This window comes from Artibeus jamaicensis, unplaced genomic scaffold, assembly GCF_021234435.1.
Source record: "Artibeus jamaicensis isolate MK-2021 breed Jamaican fruit bat unplaced genomic scaffold, CSHL_Jam_final contig_729, whole genome shotgun sequence".
Taxonomy (NCBI): domain Eukaryota; kingdom Metazoa; phylum Chordata; class Mammalia; order Chiroptera; family Phyllostomidae; genus Artibeus; species Artibeus jamaicensis.
Genome location: NW_026521939.1, coordinates 3,027,952 through 3,046,671, shown reverse-complemented (window position 1 = coordinate 3,046,671; position 18,720 = coordinate 3,027,952). Strand labels below are relative to the sequence as shown.

At 37.4% G+C, this 18,720-nt stretch overlaps 1 protein-coding gene and 1 non-coding gene across 4 annotated transcripts; both read right to left on the bottom strand.

Moving 5' to 3' along the window:
* Positions 1-1,423: 1,423 nt before the first annotated feature.
* Positions 1,424-17,796, bottom strand: CEP20 (centrosomal protein 20). 3 transcript variants are annotated; one of them, XM_037129095.2, is made up of 6 exons: positions 17,717-17,796; positions 14,473-14,670; positions 11,061-11,145; positions 7,925-8,061; positions 2,922-3,032; positions 1,424-2,395 (listed from the first exon to the last, which is right to left on the bottom strand). In XM_037129095.2, exons 1-5 carry the CDS (start codon positions 17,742-17,744, stop codon positions 2,956-2,958), a joined length of 525 nt encoding a protein of 174 aa, XP_036984990.1. In that variant the 5' UTR covers positions 17,745-17,796; the 3' UTR covers positions 1,424-2,395; positions 2,922-2,955. The 3 variants fall into 3 exon arrangements, with proteins under 3 accessions (XP_036984990.1, XP_036984988.1, XP_036984991.1); XM_037129093.2 differs by lacking the exons at positions 1,424-2,395; positions 2,922-3,032 and adding an exon at positions 3,039-4,767; XM_037129096.2 differs by lacking the exons at positions 1,424-2,395; positions 2,922-3,032 and adding an exon at positions 4,784-6,933.
* LOC119037069 (U6 spliceosomal RNA) lies at positions 6,269-6,372 on the bottom strand. The gene has a single exon (XR_005080146.2). It is a non-coding gene; the product is annotated as a U6 spliceosomal RNA (small nuclear RNA).
* Positions 17,797-18,720: the final 924 nt, after the last annotated feature.

The following is an 18,720-nucleotide window of genomic DNA, read 5'->3' as shown; positions in this document are numbered from 1 at the left end:
ACAGCCCAGATTTGGCACCCGGCTACTTCTGACTTTTCCCAAAACTAAAATCCCCTTTGAAAGAAGAGATTTCAGACCAGCGGTGAAATTTAGGAAAATGCAACAGAGCGGGTGATAGCAATTGAGAGAACTGTGTGAGGTTCCAAGGTGCCTACTTTGAAGGGGACTGAAGTGTCACTGTCCTATGTACAATGTTTCTCTATCTTGTATTTTCTTCGATGTGTTTTCCATATTATATGGCTGGATGCATTCTGGACAGACCTCATATACCCTTCTGGCAGGGAATGTTGATGGGGAAACCATGCGAGTGTGGGAGACCCAGCAGGGTACATGGGGAATCTCTCTACCTTCCTCTCAGTTTTGCTGTGAATCTAAAACTGCTCTAAAAATAAAGTCTGTATTTTTTAAAGGGTAGTTTTACCTTTCATTTAAAAAAAAATTAATGAAGGCCACACAGTTCTTACAGAAGTTATTACAAAAATCAAATACCAAGTGGCTGGGAGGCATTGTTCTAAATGCCTTTAAAGGCATATTCTCACAAGTGTTAATCCTTCGTGTACACTTGGATTTAGGTTGAAAGAACACATCGGATTTTACATAATCACACAGGCATGTGGGTCATATACAAATGTGTTCTTGCACGTAATTATAAAGCTATTAGTTTATTCTATGCAAACATATATGCTAAGTTCAAATTTATCATCTTCAAAAGCCACCTCTGCTCCTGCTGTGAGTGTTTAGACTGCCCAAGTTTTAAATTTCCGCTTTTCCCAAGTCCCTCTTTCGTTCCAACTCACATACTATTTTTGTGAAAATCCAACCTTCCCCCTGCATTTTTGGAAGATAACGTCTCTCAACAAGCCCATGAAACCACCAGCAATGATGTACTAATTAGTTTATGAGGATAACTTGACGGGTACTCTGGATTTATATGTGCCTTTCTTTTCCTTTATATTTTAAATGTCTCAGTCCATGCATCTTTTTAAATTACTGGACTACGAATTGACAAGTGTTGAAAAAATGCTGAGTACAGAAATTTCTAGAGCAGATTTTCTTAGCCCAAGATTCTCCTTTGTGGATAACCATAAAAATCCCATAGTATTTTGAGAGTAGATGTTTTTTCCCTTTACCAAATATAAAAATATAGTACTAAATAAAACCACACATGGCCCCACCGATTTTTACACTGCTCACCCCCCCGAGTCTGACGCCATCAGCCCCCACCACTGCCACTCTACAAAGAGCTGCTGTTCCAAGGCGGACGGCACATACACCGGGAAAAGCCCCCCTTCCTCAACCTTACTCTCTACCCTCCCACAGCTCGGCTGCTGGAGGTCCCGAAGGAAGGCCTGGAGAGCCATCCCCAGGGTTCTGGCAAACACCTCTGATGACAACAATCACACAAACGCCCTCCGCACAAAGGTGAATTGCTTAATTTTTTTTTATTACATGTTATATCAAAAGTATAAAAGTTGCCTGGGTACAAACAAGTTACAGGATAATGCTTATAAAAACTACAGTGGACTACATGTGACAACTGTTTAGTTTCTATTTTGGTCATTTTTATCAGTATCCAAAATGTTAAACTCCAGCATTTTTTCTTAATCTAGTGCTGCATAATTGCAATTCCTGAGGTAAACTTAGTGTCCACTGCCAACATCTTTGGATGTAAACCAAGTCCTCTGAGAAAAATTCAGATATTTATATTCCCATATACAATAGGGTTAGTAATTATAATGAGATACTACAGATTTCATTTGAAAATGAAAATAAGCCCTTGGAATATTTCTACCTCTCATATATATTGTAATTTTAGCCCACCAATAGGGCTTCTCAAAACCCTATGACTTGTGAAGTATGATTTAAGGTGATCTTTTCACTACAGCCCATCACTGTCCCCATGGGAGGTGTCTAAGCTCAATGTTGTCACCGTTCGGGTCCCCATGCAGCTGTGTTCTGAATACACTGAGGGCTTCTGCCAGTCAGGTGCTGTCTACCCATCAACAGTCAGTTTTCAGTGAAATCAGTCTATAAATTCTACATTAAAAAAATTAATAAGTATCAAAACAGCACGTGAGATAACACTACAATGGCTCTTACTATTTTTCTATCCTAAGAATAAAAATCGACATTTAATAACCTTCAGAGCCCAAGAATTAGGGGTTGGCTCTTTCATAGCTCCTCTTGTAACTGCACAGCTGAAGGCCACACGGAGGTTAAACAATGCCAACTTTTAAAAGGTACTTTCTAGCCTTCTCCTAAAGCCTGTCTCTTCATGCTGACTCCACATTCTTCGTGTAATAAAATAAACTCTTTGTTTTACTTACAGGAAAATTAAAAGAATTAGTTCCCCCTCTACATTTTAATTAAATCTTCCAGTAGAAGCCAAAATGATCTAAGGAAAGAAAAAGTACATTGTTACCTAGTTTCAAAGTTCAACTTTAGGTAGTAATTCAGAGACTTTAATCATAAATGGTTATCTGAAAAATAGCTAATTAAAGAAAAAGCAAACTTTATAGCAATTTTAGGTTTCTTCTGGCTTTGACCTTTTTTTTTTAAGCAAAAATTTTTCTACAAACCTACTTAATGCCAGCCTGAAGTAAATTTAATTAATGTACCATGCTAATAATGAGCAGATGATACGGTTCTAAGGATCTGGATGTTTTTTAGAAGAATATATAGTGTACTACAAAACCCTTTCACTTCTCATAAATATAAGGACCTTTAAAATACTTCCTAAAAACAATATATTTTCTTTCAAGTCAAATCCAAAAAGTTAGATGACAGAGTTAGCTTTTATTCACAAATGCAATAAAATATGAAAGACTAAATATTTTTGAAGAAACTCAAATTTCTACAAAGTACAAATATTAGTGACACATTTTGGTAACAAGAAAATAAATAAGTTATTTAATACATACAATTTTAAGATAAAAGATGCCCCAAATGGAAATATCATCTCTTCACAGTTTGAGAAATATGGAGATTTTCAATATTAGTATTTTTCCCCTTCTCTTTTCTTAGGTGGCCATCTGAAATTAACAGAAATGAATGTCAATGCTTATCCCAGGTTAAAATAGGTAGTAGGCAGACATAGCTACATATTTCGGGATCTTAATATTTAATACTGTATGAGTTCTTTAGATGGTTTAGGACAATGAAAAAACAAATTTTTAAACACTATTGAAAAACATCAGAAATGTTTAGTACTAGGGACTCTAATTATTCAAAAAATTTTCTTTACTCTTTTTTTTTAATAGAGTACCCCCTGGTGTGAACCCATAGGTAAGCAGCTATAAACTTCTCTTATGTTATATGTAACAAATGGAAATCACAAGAAAGAACAGGGTGTTTAATTAGCATTTTGAGGAATGTCAGAGTTCTTCAATTAAAATAAAAAGAACCGCACCCAACATTCTTCAAATAGAAATGCCTCCTAGCCAGACCCTCTTGTGGCAAGAAGAAAACTAGCACAATTTATACTTTCCTTTCCAAATCAGAAAACTATCCAAGAAATTGTAGAAAAAGTTCCTCAACCAAAACCAAAACTATCAAGTTCCATGAGAGTTCAGAGAGGCCCACAGTCCCTGTGACTACCCCCGTGCTCCCACAACAGTGAAGAAGGGGCCCTAGTCGCTCTGCGCAATCTCCCCTGTCACGTGGGGGAAAAGGAAAGAGGCAGAAGTGTTCGAGATGAGAAGAGCCTGGAGAAACTTAATACCCAATGTGACAACAATGAAATGCACAAACTTAATTCCTAAGAAAACATGAACCACTTACTACAACTGAAAAAATAACCCTTTTAATGATAATTTTTATAACATGAGAAAAACACAAATTTGACAAGTTGTTAGAAACATGCAATTTTAGCACCAAAAACACAGACTGGATTTTCTAATTCTGAAGACAATGTGATTTACACACAGTATTATTACTCCAGAGCCGATCATCCTCAGAAATAATGTAAATACTACTACAGGTCTGGTTCACACATGAAAAACAATCTCCCTCAATTTTAGGCAGCTTTACTGGACAAAAGAAAATTAACAGTATTGTTAGGACACGACCATTTTAGGTTTTCTAAAAAAGCATTATTAAAAAATGCAGTATGTTATTGATGTACTTCTTCACATATATGCATAAAGTTGAGCTGATAATGATTTTGTATATTATAAAGTATCTGGTCCTTTATCTATAGCAAAAACCACTTTGCCTCCAATGTGACAAACACTAATATCAGCAGCACAGATGAACTGGCTATATTTCAAAGGTAAATGTGTCTATATACACTCTCTTCATTTTTTTCAGCACTTTGTAAAAAGAAGTGTTTTCATGTTGGCATGCTTTGGGCTTGTTTTCAAGTAAAAGGGAATTTAAGTTTACTGTTTTACATTTCAGCTGGATGAATTTATGTAGAGAGATACAGTATTGTAATCTGAAGACTAATTATCTTAACATCTTCATAACCTTGTCAATATTGTGAAATAAAACTTATGTGTCCTTCAAACAGTAAGCTAGAGTAGGGAAAGGAAATGGAATGCTTAAACATATTACTAGAACATAATGCAGTTTTTGGCTAACAATTCAAAAGTCATTGCACAAAGAGGCCAAGAAAATTTTTGATGAGCAAGAAAAAGAATCTGCAAAGTCACTGTTCTTCTATTGGTTCAGCAGTCATCCTCATTTCTGAGTCTTCCACAGAGTTTTCCACAGAATAGGCACCCAAAGCTTCATTGACTGGAACTTGACTCTCTGATGTCTCTGGCACTTTATACAGAAAGGACCCAAAGTAATTAATGCACTCTCTCATTCTCTCCACCCCTACCCATCCCACCTTGCCCACTGTGATATCTTACATTAATTACTACCAGTAATTAATCCATGATCTTCATCTCAGGAGAACTTAGTTAAGAAATGCTCTATTATCTATAACTTTCTGATTAGTCATTAGTCAGAAACATTACAGAGATTAATTATAAAAAGCTTACAAGCCACAAACATTATTTCTTAAAAGGCTGTATTTCCTCATGGGACTGGAAATGCAAATGTGATGGGGCTGCTGTGTTAAGAGTGTTAATGTGTAGAATATCCACTGGTAACAATGAAATAGGGGAACCAGTACTATCATTTACTCGTGGTAAGCATAAACTGGTAAAGGCCTTTGGGAGAAAAATTAGGCAGTATTAGACTATTTTAAGTACACATATGCTTTGAACCAGCAATTCTACTTCTAGGCATCCACACGAGAAATACTTGTGTGAACAAAGAAGTAATGCTACACTGCAATGCTGTATAAGCAAAAAATAAAAAACACAAAAGTACATCAGTAAAGCATGATCAGTAATACTATGGAAGACTACACAAAGTTGAAAATGAGGGAGTAGATCTACATATATTGAGACAAGTAAAAAAATAGCAAGTTGTAGAATAACATGTACAGTAAGAGTGCATAAAGTGGGTTTACAGTTGTTTGTACAGAAAAAGACATGCAGGTTATCATTACCACAATAGCTTTATTAACTCAAAGGAATGTCACAGTGGCACAGTGCATTTGGGCACAATCTTGTAAGTGCTCAAACTGCCAGCCTTTATTATTTACACATTCTTGTTGTCTACTTGCTATACTTAAGCACACTTCGGCATATCGTTCTTATCTACTTTTGTCCACCCCTGTATTATAAAGTCCAATTATTTTTTGAATACTAATGCAGTAATGCATGGTTCAAAATTCAAAAGGAAAGTGAAAAGGGTTACAAATGTGAAGTTTCTTTGCCTAGTCTCTAATGACCCATATCCCTTCCCCAGACCCAACGTATCAATTCATTGCCCACTCCTGCATTTTCTAACCAGTGCCTATTTTTCTTTGAGACCAGTGTTTAGAAGTTATATAAAATTCTCATAATGATAATTGTGAGCAACACGGTTTTTACACATACCGAAGGAAGGAGATTTGGAACAGACAGCACTCACCACTGGAATGCTGGGGCCATCAGGGAGACTAAGGAGCACAAAGGGGTTTTCAAAAAAATGCTTTTCCTCCTTTAACCTTCGTGTTATAATTAAGTGTTTAACACCCTATTCTGAAAAGGAGTTGCAATTTCCTGCTTCTGTTTGTCATCTTTAACTAAAAATTTTGTAAACTTGTGAGTTTTTTTTTCATGTAAAAGAGCTCCTTTCATTTCTTGTAATGCCCATATTGTGGTGATAAATTCTCCCAGTTTTTGTTTGCCTGGAAAAGCCTTTATTTCTCCCTCATATCTAAAGGAACAATAATCTGGAACACCTCACGAATTTGAGTGTTGTCCCTGAGCAGGAGCCACGCTATTCCTCTCTGCATTGTTCCAGTTTCAGTACACACGGTGAGGCAAAAGTAGGTTTACAGGTCTGAGTACGTGAAATAGTTTATTTTTATACTATCATTTATTAATTATTATTTATTTTCCATACTAACAACTGTAAACCTACTGTTGCCCCACCTTCTATATAATATTTAAATACACAGAAATGAGTCCTGAAGGATAACCACCAAGTTGCTAACAGAGAAGGCAGAGAAATTGGAGAATTAGGAAGAGGCAGAGGGAAGAGGTTAAGGGGCATTTTACATTATATTATTTGAATGTTTGGAGATTTATTCATGTACTTGTGATTTGTTTTGTTTTTTTCAGACACTAATGACAATTCCTTACCCAATCCCTGAAAAGGGAACTAGGAAAACCCCATATTCTTTAAATGGAAAAGTTACAGGAATGGCAATCAGAGGTGCTGATGCTGCTAAAAATGATCAGCTACAGCCTTTCATAGTCATTCACCTCTCAGTCTTGGTTTTCTCATCCATGAACTAAGTAGCTGGGAGTGATTTCCTTTCCAATGTTCCATTCAGCTCAGAATTCTAAGATATGTAGAAGGATAACTCCTAGTGAAGTCATAAATAACCTAGAAAAGACCACCACCTTTCAGATCTTAAGCTAATATTTAACATAATCAATATTGCCCACAGAAGCCTTGGAAAACTAAAAAAGGCAATTCACATTTTAGATGTTTTCTAAAAGTTTATTTCAATAGCCAAATTTTATATTTAGTCCTGGCTGGTATGGCTCAGTGGATCGAGCACTGTCCTGTGAAGCAAAGGGTCCCTGGTTCGATTCCCAGGCAGGGCACATGCCTGGGCTGCAAGCCAGGGTAGTGCGAGAGGCTACCACATACTGATGTTTCTCTTCCTTTTTTCCCTCCTTTCCTCTCTCTAAAAATAAATAAAATCTTTTAAAAAAATTATATTTATTCTGATAATCAGCTGACTGTCCTTCTTAAAAAGAAAGATCAACTCTCTCCCATAGGAGGACACATTGAGCTCTAAACCATTTAGTTCAGATTATCAAATTGAGGTCCTATTGCTGATGTAATCAAAACAACTGAAAGTTCATTTAAAAAGTAAGCATTCTTAAAGAAATGTGGACTAGTCTCCTAAGACTTTCTTATTTGTAGATACCCACCACTGAACCACAAAAAGTACCGTATCCTGAAAATGCAGAGGACACATAAACCTCTGATTTCTCTGTATTTAACAACTTTGCATTTTTTTAGTCTTAGAAAAATAATCTGATGACTCAATAAAAAGCTATTCATTCAGTATACCAAGGACTAAGCTGCTCCAGAAAGTACGTATTTATATGAGAATCAGGTGTTTCAATACTTCTATACATAAATTATGTATTAAATTTTGTCTAGTCATCTATCTGCCTTCCCCAATACTCTTTTTCCAAAGAGCATTTTGTTTTTTGGAGGATAAATAACACTGGTTAAAACTGTATTAGATATAAATGGAATTAAACTCAAATGCTCAGGAAAAACCTTCCAAAGATAAAAAATATTTAAGAAGAAAATATACTTGCTGATAGCTAAATGATAAATCTCAGAAAATGCATACCCATCTGGTTTCTTCCACTAGGCTGTCTAACAAGGTTTGGATTTGGAGACGGAAGTGAAGATCCTTTCAGAAATGTACTTTGGATGCCATCCTTAATTCCATGCAAGAAGTGAGCTAAAATCCCATATAAAAGAGGTCTATGGCAGGAAGAAAAACAAAATCAATTAAATTTGCACAAATAGGAAAAGCTTAAAACAGCCATGCTTTAAAAGGTAGCTTCTGACACCAAAATAGCCAAGCAATTCACTAGACTTAAAATTTAAGAGTACTGTCCTGGCTGGTGTGGCTCAGTGCATGGAGCGCTGGCCTGCTAACTAAAGGGTCGCTGGTTCGATTCCCAGCAGAGGCACATGCCTGGGTTGCAGGCCAGGTCCCCAGCTGGGGCTGTGTGAGAGGCAAGCAGTCGATGTTTTTCTCCCTCCTTTTCCCACTCTCTAAAAAGAAATTAATACAATCTTAAAAAAATTTGAGTACTGTTTAATTCTCAAGACAATTTTAAAACTCAGAGAAAATATTAACAACTTAAACCCCATCTGAATTGTACTATAATTTCAATCAATACACAGCAATTTAGCTTTAAAGCTCCAAAGCCCAAAATAAAATTTCTCAGTACCTAATATTGTCTGATATCCAACAGGTATTCAATAAGCACTTATTATGTTAATAAATCCTTCCCTAGAGAAGGTCTTATATCCCAAGACACATTGCCTGGTTCAAATCTTGGCTTTGCCATGTGACCTCAGCAAAATTCTTAGTGTCCCCAGCCTATGTCATGAATGTTTCCTCCTCTATGATTGAGGGTAATTATAGTCCCTACCTCATAGAGTTGTTATGGACTAAATGAGTTAAAAGTCAAGTGTTTGGAACTATGCCTGGCACATATTAAATGCGTATGTATTTAATGCATATTCAAATGATATGTAAATATTAGCTCTATAGGAGCTGGGTAGAAATGTTTTAAAAGCTACTTTACAGCTACAAAACATTTCTGCCTCTTCAGTTTATCCTCACCCTGTCAGGATGTCATAATCATCATCCAGAACTTAAAAATGAGAAAACCACAGCTCAAAGAGAATCTGCTTGAAATTCCCTTAGCTAGTAAGTAAATAAATTGTGTACTTGAACCCCAAGTCCCATATTCTTTCCTTTACAACACACTGCCTGGGCTTTATATTGTACCCTTGCACAAAGAGAAGTTGCCCTGTTGACAACAAAGAGAAGTATGACAGAAATGTTTTCCTTAGCTTACAATCTCATAATTGAAAAAACAATTTAACAGATTGATGTTTTTTGATATCTATTTACTAACTAGCAGGTGTGATAATTTAAATTATGACATTCCTTTCCCTTTAAAACGTGGGAATTCACATTTTAGATGTTTCCTAAGTTTATTTCAACATTCAAAATTTATATTTGTCCTGATAATCAGCTGGTGCCTAATTGCTCTCCCCTTGAGTGTGGGCTACACTCACCTGTAATGAATCAAGGAAGACATTTAAGTAAAGCACTGTGCAACTTCAGAGACCGGGCCATTACAGCACTGTGGATTCACTGTGAGTCACCAGCGTGGAGGTATCATTAAAGGCTCAAGAAAAATGGGCAGGGGGACAAGAAGAAAAGGACAAAACTTTGGGCAAACCCACAGTTTAAAGGAACCCCAAAGGAGCCAATAAAGAAAATGAACCCTGATCAGTGTAGCTCAGTTAGTTGGGCATTTTCTAAGGTTGCCAATTTGACTCCTAGGTTGTAGGTTCAGTCCCTAGTCGGGATGCATGTGAGAGCCAACCTATCGCTGTCTCTCTCTCTCCCTCTTTCTTCCTCCCTTCCCCTTTCTCTAAAAAATAAATAAGTAAATAAAATTTAAAACAGAAAAGAAACTGAGAATACCATTAGGGAGTCAAGAAAATCAAGATAGTAAAGGGTCACAAAAGAGAAGTGACAAAAAATGTTTTAAGAAAGAGTAAAGTCATTATTATAAAATGCTGCAGAAATTCAATTAAACTGAATTTCTCAAACTGGAAATATATGGGGTCCGGCACAAATAATGCCCCTCTTTTATTATATAAAAGTCTTTTGTTACAAAATCATAAGCAGGTAATTCTGTAACATAACAATATCACGCTCAAGCATACCATATGATGTTTTAAGTGAGATGTTCAAATTAAAACTGTACACCCATATTATTACCCTACCAATCACACTTAAGGAAGACTTCTGCTGGACCCTGTATATACATTCCCATTCTTTGTGCTAGAGACTTGGTACAAACTACAGGACAAAGATGGCATATGATCCTGAAATAATTTCATACAGAGACTTATAAACTATAAAGTAACTTTTAAACTGGTATGTCATTTAAAACATTTTAATGGTAAACAACTACACCATGAAGTAGAATGAAAAAAATTCAATGACTTTTTTGAAAGAGTAAACATAAGGAATTTTCTTGCTAGGAAAAGATTATTTTGAGCTACATTCCCAGGTGCCTATATACAAAATTTTTTTGAGGGGTGGGCACGTAGGGATCCTCTGGAAAAGTTTAAGAAACATTGAAGTAGGAAAAGAACTAAGAAGTTACTAGAAAGTGGGTACTCTTCTTTTTAAGGGTATAGTTTTTTGTACATGGTGAGGGGCGAATTTAAGGAGGATCACAGAGTGTGGGCAATAGAATAAAAGCAGAGGGTTGATTTTCCATAAGTAAGTTCAGTGGTAAAAAGGAGATTGAGCAGTAGACTGGGGGTGGAAGTTGATAGGGTTTTTTTTTTTTTTAAGAGAAGAGAGATCTGAGTATATTTCTAAGTTGTAGTGAAGGAAGTAGTAGAGAGGAAGAGTTAAATCTAAGGAAAAAAAAGCTGACAGAGCAAAAGCATCAGAAAAAAAAGGATGGATCAAGCAAAGAGTGCCCGTTGGAAAGAGGTAGGGCTGTTCACTCCTCTGAAACCACAGGAATTTTAGCTCCAGAAGGCAGAGACTTCATATGACTCAGTTACTGCTGCATACCTTGGATTTGGTGCAGTACTAGACACACACTAGACCCACATACATACCTGCTGGATTAAAATAAAATAAAACCACCACTAGGAGATTGTGACTCCAAAACAACAATTAGAAAGTTTATTTTTAAAATAATTCTTACATTGTATTATCCTTTGATTCTTCAAATGCATTTAGTTCACGGATGAGAAATTGCCTATCCAGTGGAACTACAGGTTGACCAGATTCTGTGGGAAAAATAATCACAAAAACACTGAGCCTTTATGAATCTCAAAAGCAAATATGGGCCCAGATAGGGCAGCTCAGTCAGTTAGAATGTTGTCCCAATACACCAGAGTTGCGGGTTTGATCCCTGGTCAGGCCACATACAAAACTCAATCAATGAATGCATAAGTAAGTGGAACAACAAATTAATGTTATTTTTCTCTTTCTCCCCTCTCCCTTTCTCTCTCTTAAAAAAATCAATAAATAAAATTAAAAAATAAAAAGCAAGTATGATTTTGGTATGAAATACACCAGATATACATATTTTTCAGATTTGGAAAATAATGATGGTAGATCCAACTTAAGATTATAAGTAAGACTTTCAAAATATTTTGTTAAATATATAACAATACAATTTAATATAAATTCATTTTTAATCTAATTAACTGGTTAGGAAAATACTGTTTCCATATTTAAACTATAATACTAGGCTTCATTCGTCTGTTTATGAGAAGCCTGTGAATTAAATACATGACAGCACCAATATCCATTTTAGGATTAAATATCCATTTAATTCTAAAAATAAAATTAACCTGAATATTAAATGCTAGCAGAGAAACAGGGCAACTGGAAATCTCATACTTTGCTGGTAGTAGAGCAAAAATGGTATAGCCACTTTGAAAAACAGTTGAGCTGTTTCTTATCCAAGTAAGCACATACTTAAAACACACAACCCTGTAATCCCAGTCTTAGCTCTTTACCAAGAGAAATTAAAATGTATCTTGGCACAAAAACCTTTGGTGAATGTTTATGATAACTTGGTTCATAACTGTGAAAACTAGAAACAACCCAAATGTCTATCAACTGACACAATGAAATGCTATACAGGGGAGAAAAAATCAACATGGCTGAATCTAGAATGCATTATGCTAAGAGGAAAGAAGTTGACTCAAATCAACATCCTACATGGTTCCATTTATAGGACATTCTAGAAAAGGCAAATGATAGGTACAGGTAAAGACAGATCAGTGGCTGCTAGGGGTGAAGTGTAGGCAAAGAAGCTGACCACAAAGGGGCACAGAAAAGTATGTGTGGGGACGTGTGATGGAAATATTCTATACTGCGACTGTGGTGGTAGTTACACAAACAGTTACACTTGGCAAAATCCATAGAACTTTATGCCAAACAAATAAAGTTTACTGGATGCTTACTTATACCTCAGATTTTTTTTTAAAGCCAAGGCATTTAATATGAATCTTGACTATTATCACTATATTTCATTCTAGGGGAGCTCAAGCCCAAGACAACTAATTAATGACATTTCATAATTTCCTTCTTTTCTATTAATGGTATTATATAGACATCTATAACAAATGGAGGAGAGTGGAGATAACTGAGATTAAAGAACTTTAAACCAATGAAAATCATGTCTTTATTCAGTTAAGATATATACTTAATGTTAAATAAAAAAATCTGTAATGGAAAGTTCTGGCATCAACGAATTCATTCTCTTTCAATATCTACATTGTGATCTCTTTTCTTTGATCAGAAATATCTCCAAGACATGAAATGGTTTTAAAGCACAAATTAAAACTTAAACGAGGAAATCAAAGGATATGCAGGATAGGGCAAAAGTAGGTTTACAGTTGTTCACATGGAAAATAATACAATAATTAATAAATAATAATACAAGAATAAACTCTGTTGCCCTGGCCACCTGGCTCACTTGGTTGGAGCATCGTCTCGTACACCAAAACCTTGCAGGTTCCATTTGGTATGGGAGGCAACTAATCGATGTTTCTCTCTCCCTTCCTCTCTCTCTAAAATCAATAACCCTGGCTGGTGTGATTCAGTTGGTTGGGCAGTGTCCAGAAAACCAAAAGTTTGCCAGTTTGATCCCTAGTCAGGGCACATGCCTGAGTTGCAGGTCCAGTTCCCAGTCAGAGTACTTTATAGAAGGCAGCTAATTAATGTTTCTCTCACACATTGATGTTTCTTTACCTCTCTTTCTCTTTCCCTTCCCCTCTAAGATAAAAAAAAATTTTTTTTAATTTTTTAATTAATAAATAAATCCTTGGGTGAGGATTTTTTAAATGTATTAAAAAAGAATAAACTTTCACATAGTCACAACTGTAAACCTACTTTTGCCCTGTAAGAAAGAGGACCCCTGAAAAAACCAGAATTATCCTCTGGAGGACAGGTAGGCCTCCCTTGCTAGAACCCACCTGTATCAGTGTACCAAGTGGCATTGTTGTAAGAGGCTACATTTGGTTTCAGTGAAATTTTTCTGAACACTCAACTCATTTACCCATTTCATGATAGGTAATTTACCAGCCCGCCTGCCCACAATGCTGAATATTCAGCAGTTTTTGACTAAAAATAGCATGACCCATGTGCCCCACCCTCCCCATTCACCTGATCACTCCCTGAGGGTTTTTTTTGTTGTTGTTTTCCCAGATGAAAAAATTCCTCCAAGAGAAATGTTTTGCAGATGTGGAAGAGGCAAAACAAAAAAACAGCAGAAGTACTAAAAGGCATCAAAATTGATGAATTCAAAATGCATCACATGAAGAGTAATTTGAAGGTAACTGAAGTTTAAACATTTAAGAATATACAATTTTTTATAAATAAATTCTGGGGTTTTTTGGGTCCCCCCTTCTATATTCAAGGTGCTTTTGATCATCTTCCCAATCTCATTTCTACCCCCAGCCCAGATGTAATGCCAACCCTGACTACTGGATAGCCTTCCGGTTTTCTTACTCTCTTTCTTAAATAAAATTTAACAGATAAAGTTATCTTTAACTCCCCCCAATACTATTTCTCTCTCTCTCTCATCATGAGAATGAATCTGGAATTTACCTTCCTAAACCTTTGTAAATTAAATGGTAAATTAAATACCATGATTTTACATACATTTGTACACATCCCTAACCAATGTACAACAGTAATATTTTGAGGTTTTATCTCCAATGTTTTATATTTTTAGATAAAGAATATGTGCACGTTTTAAATACACATTACATGTGTATTTTTAAAGCATATCCATAGGAGAAAAGACTGGCAGCAAACAAGATAAAATATAAACAACTGTTTATTCTCAATATCAAAAATTATGTATGATTTTTCAAAGTATACAGCTAGTATAAGTGCTTATTTAGTTATTTATTTTCCCCTACAAGCCTCATGAGGAACTTGTTTAAGGAATGGAAAGAGCCTTTGTGATTTTTATGTTCCAGTCACTCAGGTGACACTTTCATAATGGAATTAGATTTCCAAGCTAAATATTTTCTTAGAATTGGTGGAAGGGAAGAAGCAGATTCTGTCTCAGATGACTAACAATAACCTCTTACCTGCTATGAGGACAGACGCTGTATACTTATATTTGTTGAATTCCAAATACTCCCGAATTAATTCATTAATAAGAAGGTTTTCATGAGACAATGTTGGTCGGGGTTCATTTTCATCATCTAGGGCATTGAAAACTTCGGCTCGAATTCTCGCTTTTAAATGCCCTAGGACTCCCCTTTTTTCCAAGGTATCCTTTAAAACTGTTAAATAGAAAACATTAATGCTTCAATTGTAGAAAAAAATAGTCATTTCTAGATTTAAAGAAAAGGGTTTAAAAGGTAAATGTCCTAATAGCAGCTTTCAATCTAAACATTGTGATGAGCTGACCAATTACCATATTAGCTACAAGCCATGCTTGTAAAAAAATTAAGTTCCCAAGTTATAATGATTTACTATTTTAATATATTTAAGCAAATTCAAGTTTCCTCCCAACATCATCACTGACACAGGCTACAGTCTGATACACATTCTTCAGTGAGGAAAAAAGGGGGGAGAGGACTATAGTCAGCATACTGGGACCTCAACTTAACCCGCATTTATCTCACATATTTTCCAGAGTGTTTATCACTGCAGACGGGTTCTGTATCACTAAAACCCCCTGGTCTAGAAAGATGATTAAAGACTACAAGTACACTCCATAAGAGGAAGGATGTGTCCTGTATTTTATATAAAAACCTTTGACATCTAGAACTCTTGGGGAATAGCCCATTCTGAATGAAAAGGTGGGTTTTTAAAAAAAATTGTATTTATTTGCCTTTTAGAGAGAGGGGAATGTATGAGAGAAGCAATGATCAGTTGTTTCTTACACGCCCCCAACTGGGGTCCTGGCCTGCAACCCAGGCATGTGCCCTGACTGGAATGGAACCAGCAACCTTCTGGTTCACAGGCTGGCACTCAATCCACTGGCCCACACTAGCCAGGGCTGTTTTTGGTTTTTAAGAACAATTATGAGTTAATTCCCTAAAACAATAGGAGTTTGAAATTTTAAGTCTAGTTAGGAATCTAACACAGAGTATATCAGAGCCATCTTAAGAAATTGAGGACATGTATGCTGAATGTAACCTAACTTAATAAGCAAGGGTCATTATTACAAATATCAGTAGTTGTGATAATGAGATTAGCAATAAGTACTAGCAAGGAGAGTACAGGCATAGGGCTAAATTGGCACCATCCCTTGCAGGGGTATGGAACCTTCTTTTTTTAAATTGTCCCTAATGGCTAAATAACAAATCCAGAGAATCAACACATTTCACCCTAAGTGCCTAGAACACAGTAAAAGCTCAATAAATGCTACCTAGGAGCATTATAATATAGTGCAGCATACTACTGGGTGTAATATAGTTTAATACTGTGCTGTCCCCTGTCAAAGGCACCAGATAAATACATGATAATGAAAATTCATAAAGGGAGCTCAGGAATATATATATATTTTTAAGCTTTGATAAGTAACAACAAAAACCTGGTCATACAGTTAAAGAGATCTAGATAGACTCTAAACTTTCTTACCCCTTATTTTAAAATCATTACCTCAAACTTTCTGCAGGTATGTTAAATACATAGTTACCACCAAATCAGACTTTGTATCAGGCTCATGAAAGAAAGGTACAACCTTATCATATTCTTGGGATCATAACTGAAACCCTGTTCTCCAATTCCATCTTTTGAAATTAGATGGAAATACTTTTTTCCCCCATTGGCAAAGATCTTGTCCCAAGTACTCTGTATTTACAGAGCACAGCCTCAAAGTCAGCAGAGAAGTGAATTTAATGAAGCTGGACTTAAGAAACAGCACATCTCATCACCACCCCAGAGGTAGATCACTTTCATGCCTCAGTCATCTTCTCCAACATGACTTCTATCTCTCAGAGACAGAACCAAGTGAAGTGGGAAAATGTGAAAGTGCCTTAAAAAGGCAAATGCTCATAAAACGTAAGTGATCGGCAAAGATTTTCGTTGGGTTTCTCTTGAATATAAAGTCCATTCAATACTGGGGAAGGCAGAAAAAACATGAAGGGCTCCCTACATCTGTGTAGGATGCCCCTAATTCCCAAAGTTCTTCTAGGGTTCCATATTATGTTGCCTTGCCCTGTATTATTGTGCTTAAAACACTGTAACATAAGAATTTTTTAAGAAAGAGGTTCTTAATCTGGTGTTTATCCCTAAGTCTCTAAGTGTCTTAAGTCCTCTAAAGTTGTATTCAATACCATGTGAGACGTGCTTCCTAAGGAGAGGGTTCTCCAGTTCATGTGAAGTCTGTTCTTGCGGATAAAGGCGGACCGTTTTTCTGACTATTCACTAGCCCAGGGCTACAAACATACATTTATATCAATGGTTCATTTCAAAGACACTCAACCCCTCCCAGCCAAACCTCTATGACTGACTGAGTCAGGCCCCACCTTCCCTGAAAACTGGAACCGGTTTTTAACGGAGCAGCGGTATCACCCAGAGCTTAAGACCGGAGCTCTTGTGCACCATTATCTAATTCGCACACTCTGCCTCTTTACATACAGCTAGAGCGCTTTCAGCGAGCTGTTTCACCTCTCAGCCCCTCAATTCCCTAATCTATGAAATGGGCATAGGGTGGTTACATGCAATCAGTAAGACAGCAGGGGGGCTGGGCAGTGCCTGACGTATAAAGCTCAGTCACTGATAACTGTAATTATTAATACTACCTGTCTGGACATCTGCGTCAAAACTAACGCTGTACAACTATCAGTTTAAGGGCTCTCATTTTGTGGGACCTTTCCGAAAAAGACAGAATGGCCAGGCAACTTTCTACCTCTAGTTTTCCCGATGGAAAATCGGAAACTACCTCCCAAGTTGTAAGGATGCAGTGAGAGACACAACCAAATGGCTCAGGATCGTCCCCAACACCAACAATGGTCGTGGATGCTGAAACATCAGCCCCGTGTGAAACATCTTGGCCAAGGCCTCGGCTTCAGGCAGGGTCTAGAAAAATGTGTCAGCAGACCAAGGTGCAGGACTGCAGACCTCTCAGGTACGTGCAGGTTGTGCGACTCCAGCTCCAACTCCAAGAAGGTTTAAAAACTTGCCCCGTGCGACCCCTTCCCTCACAGGGCCCTGGCGCCATGGGCGCTACATCGGCCGGCTCCGCAGGCCCTGACGCCGCAGAGCGACCACCCGGCAAAGCTGACTACTGCTCCGCTCGTCCTCCTTTCGTCCCATCCTTTTCACAGGCTGAAGACCAGATGCAAACCACCTGGCAAGCCTCCCATTCTCACTCACCAGCCTTCAGATCGCTGACAGTCGCCATTTTTTAACGGCCGCCAAGGGCGGCCTCCACCTCGCGCACGCGCAGCCCCGCTCCGCTCCGCGGCGTGGCCTGTAGCCAATAAACACACAGCTCTCGCCGCGCCTAGTCCCGCCCCTCTCAGTCTACGCTCACGGGGGGGGGGCGTGGGTGGGGACCCCCCAACAATCATCGAACGCCCCAGGCGGTCCCTGAGGAGGGAAGGGGAACGCAGACGGGGGCGGGTCGGATCCTTTATCTGTGGGTGCTGGTGGCGTCTTAGTGCTTCACTTTAGTTCAGTAAGCTTTTCATGATCTGCCCACTGCTGGGCTCTGCACCCTGGAGTACTAATTGTTAATCGTTGCCATATATTAAACCCGAGTTGCTCAAGCTTGAGCGTGCATCGAAAACATGAGGAAGACTTGTTAAAACAGATAACCCTGGAGTAAATTCTGATTCAGTAAATCCGGGGTGATGTCCAAGTGAGGCTGATGCTGCCGATCTAGGGATCACACCTTGAGAACCACTGTAATGAGTAATTACTCTCAGCCTGACACTGTGTTAAATCCTTCACACAGGTTAGTTCATTGATTTTTCTACTATCACTCCCATTTTACACAGGAGAGAACTGAATCTTTGATGACGAAGGAGACTTCACCAAAATCACCAGCAAATGGTAGCGGTGAGATTTGAATTCAGACCTCTTGCTCTTCAATGCCTGTTCTCTAACACTGATACTTAGTACTACTAGGAAATACATAAGGAGTCCAAGAGCTATTTGTGAAAGTAATTTAAGGAAACAGACTGACTTTTGAAAAAAAATGTATTTTAGAGAGAGGAGGGGAGAGAGAGAGAAACATTGTTTGTTGTCCCACTTATATTTATACATTCATTGGTTGATTCTTGCATGTGCCCTGACCAGGATTGAACCCACAACCTTGGTGTTACCAGGATAATGCTCTAACCAACTGAGCTACCCAGCCAAGGCCTATTTGTGAA

Excerpts from the sequence above, each read along its gene's own strand:
- CEP20 (XM_037129093.2), bottom strand. The coding sequence starts at position 17,744 with ATGGCGACTGTCAGCGATCTGAAGGCTG. Across the intron at positions 14,671-17,716 it reads TGTCAGCGATCTGAAGGCTG|TTTTAAAGGATACCTTGGAA; the intron begins GTGAGTGAGAAT and ends TCTATTTAACAG. Across the intron at positions 11,146-14,472 it reads AGCGTCTGTCCTCATAGCAG|AATCTGGTCAACCTGTAGTT; the intron begins GTAAGAGGTTAT and ends TTTTTCCCACAG.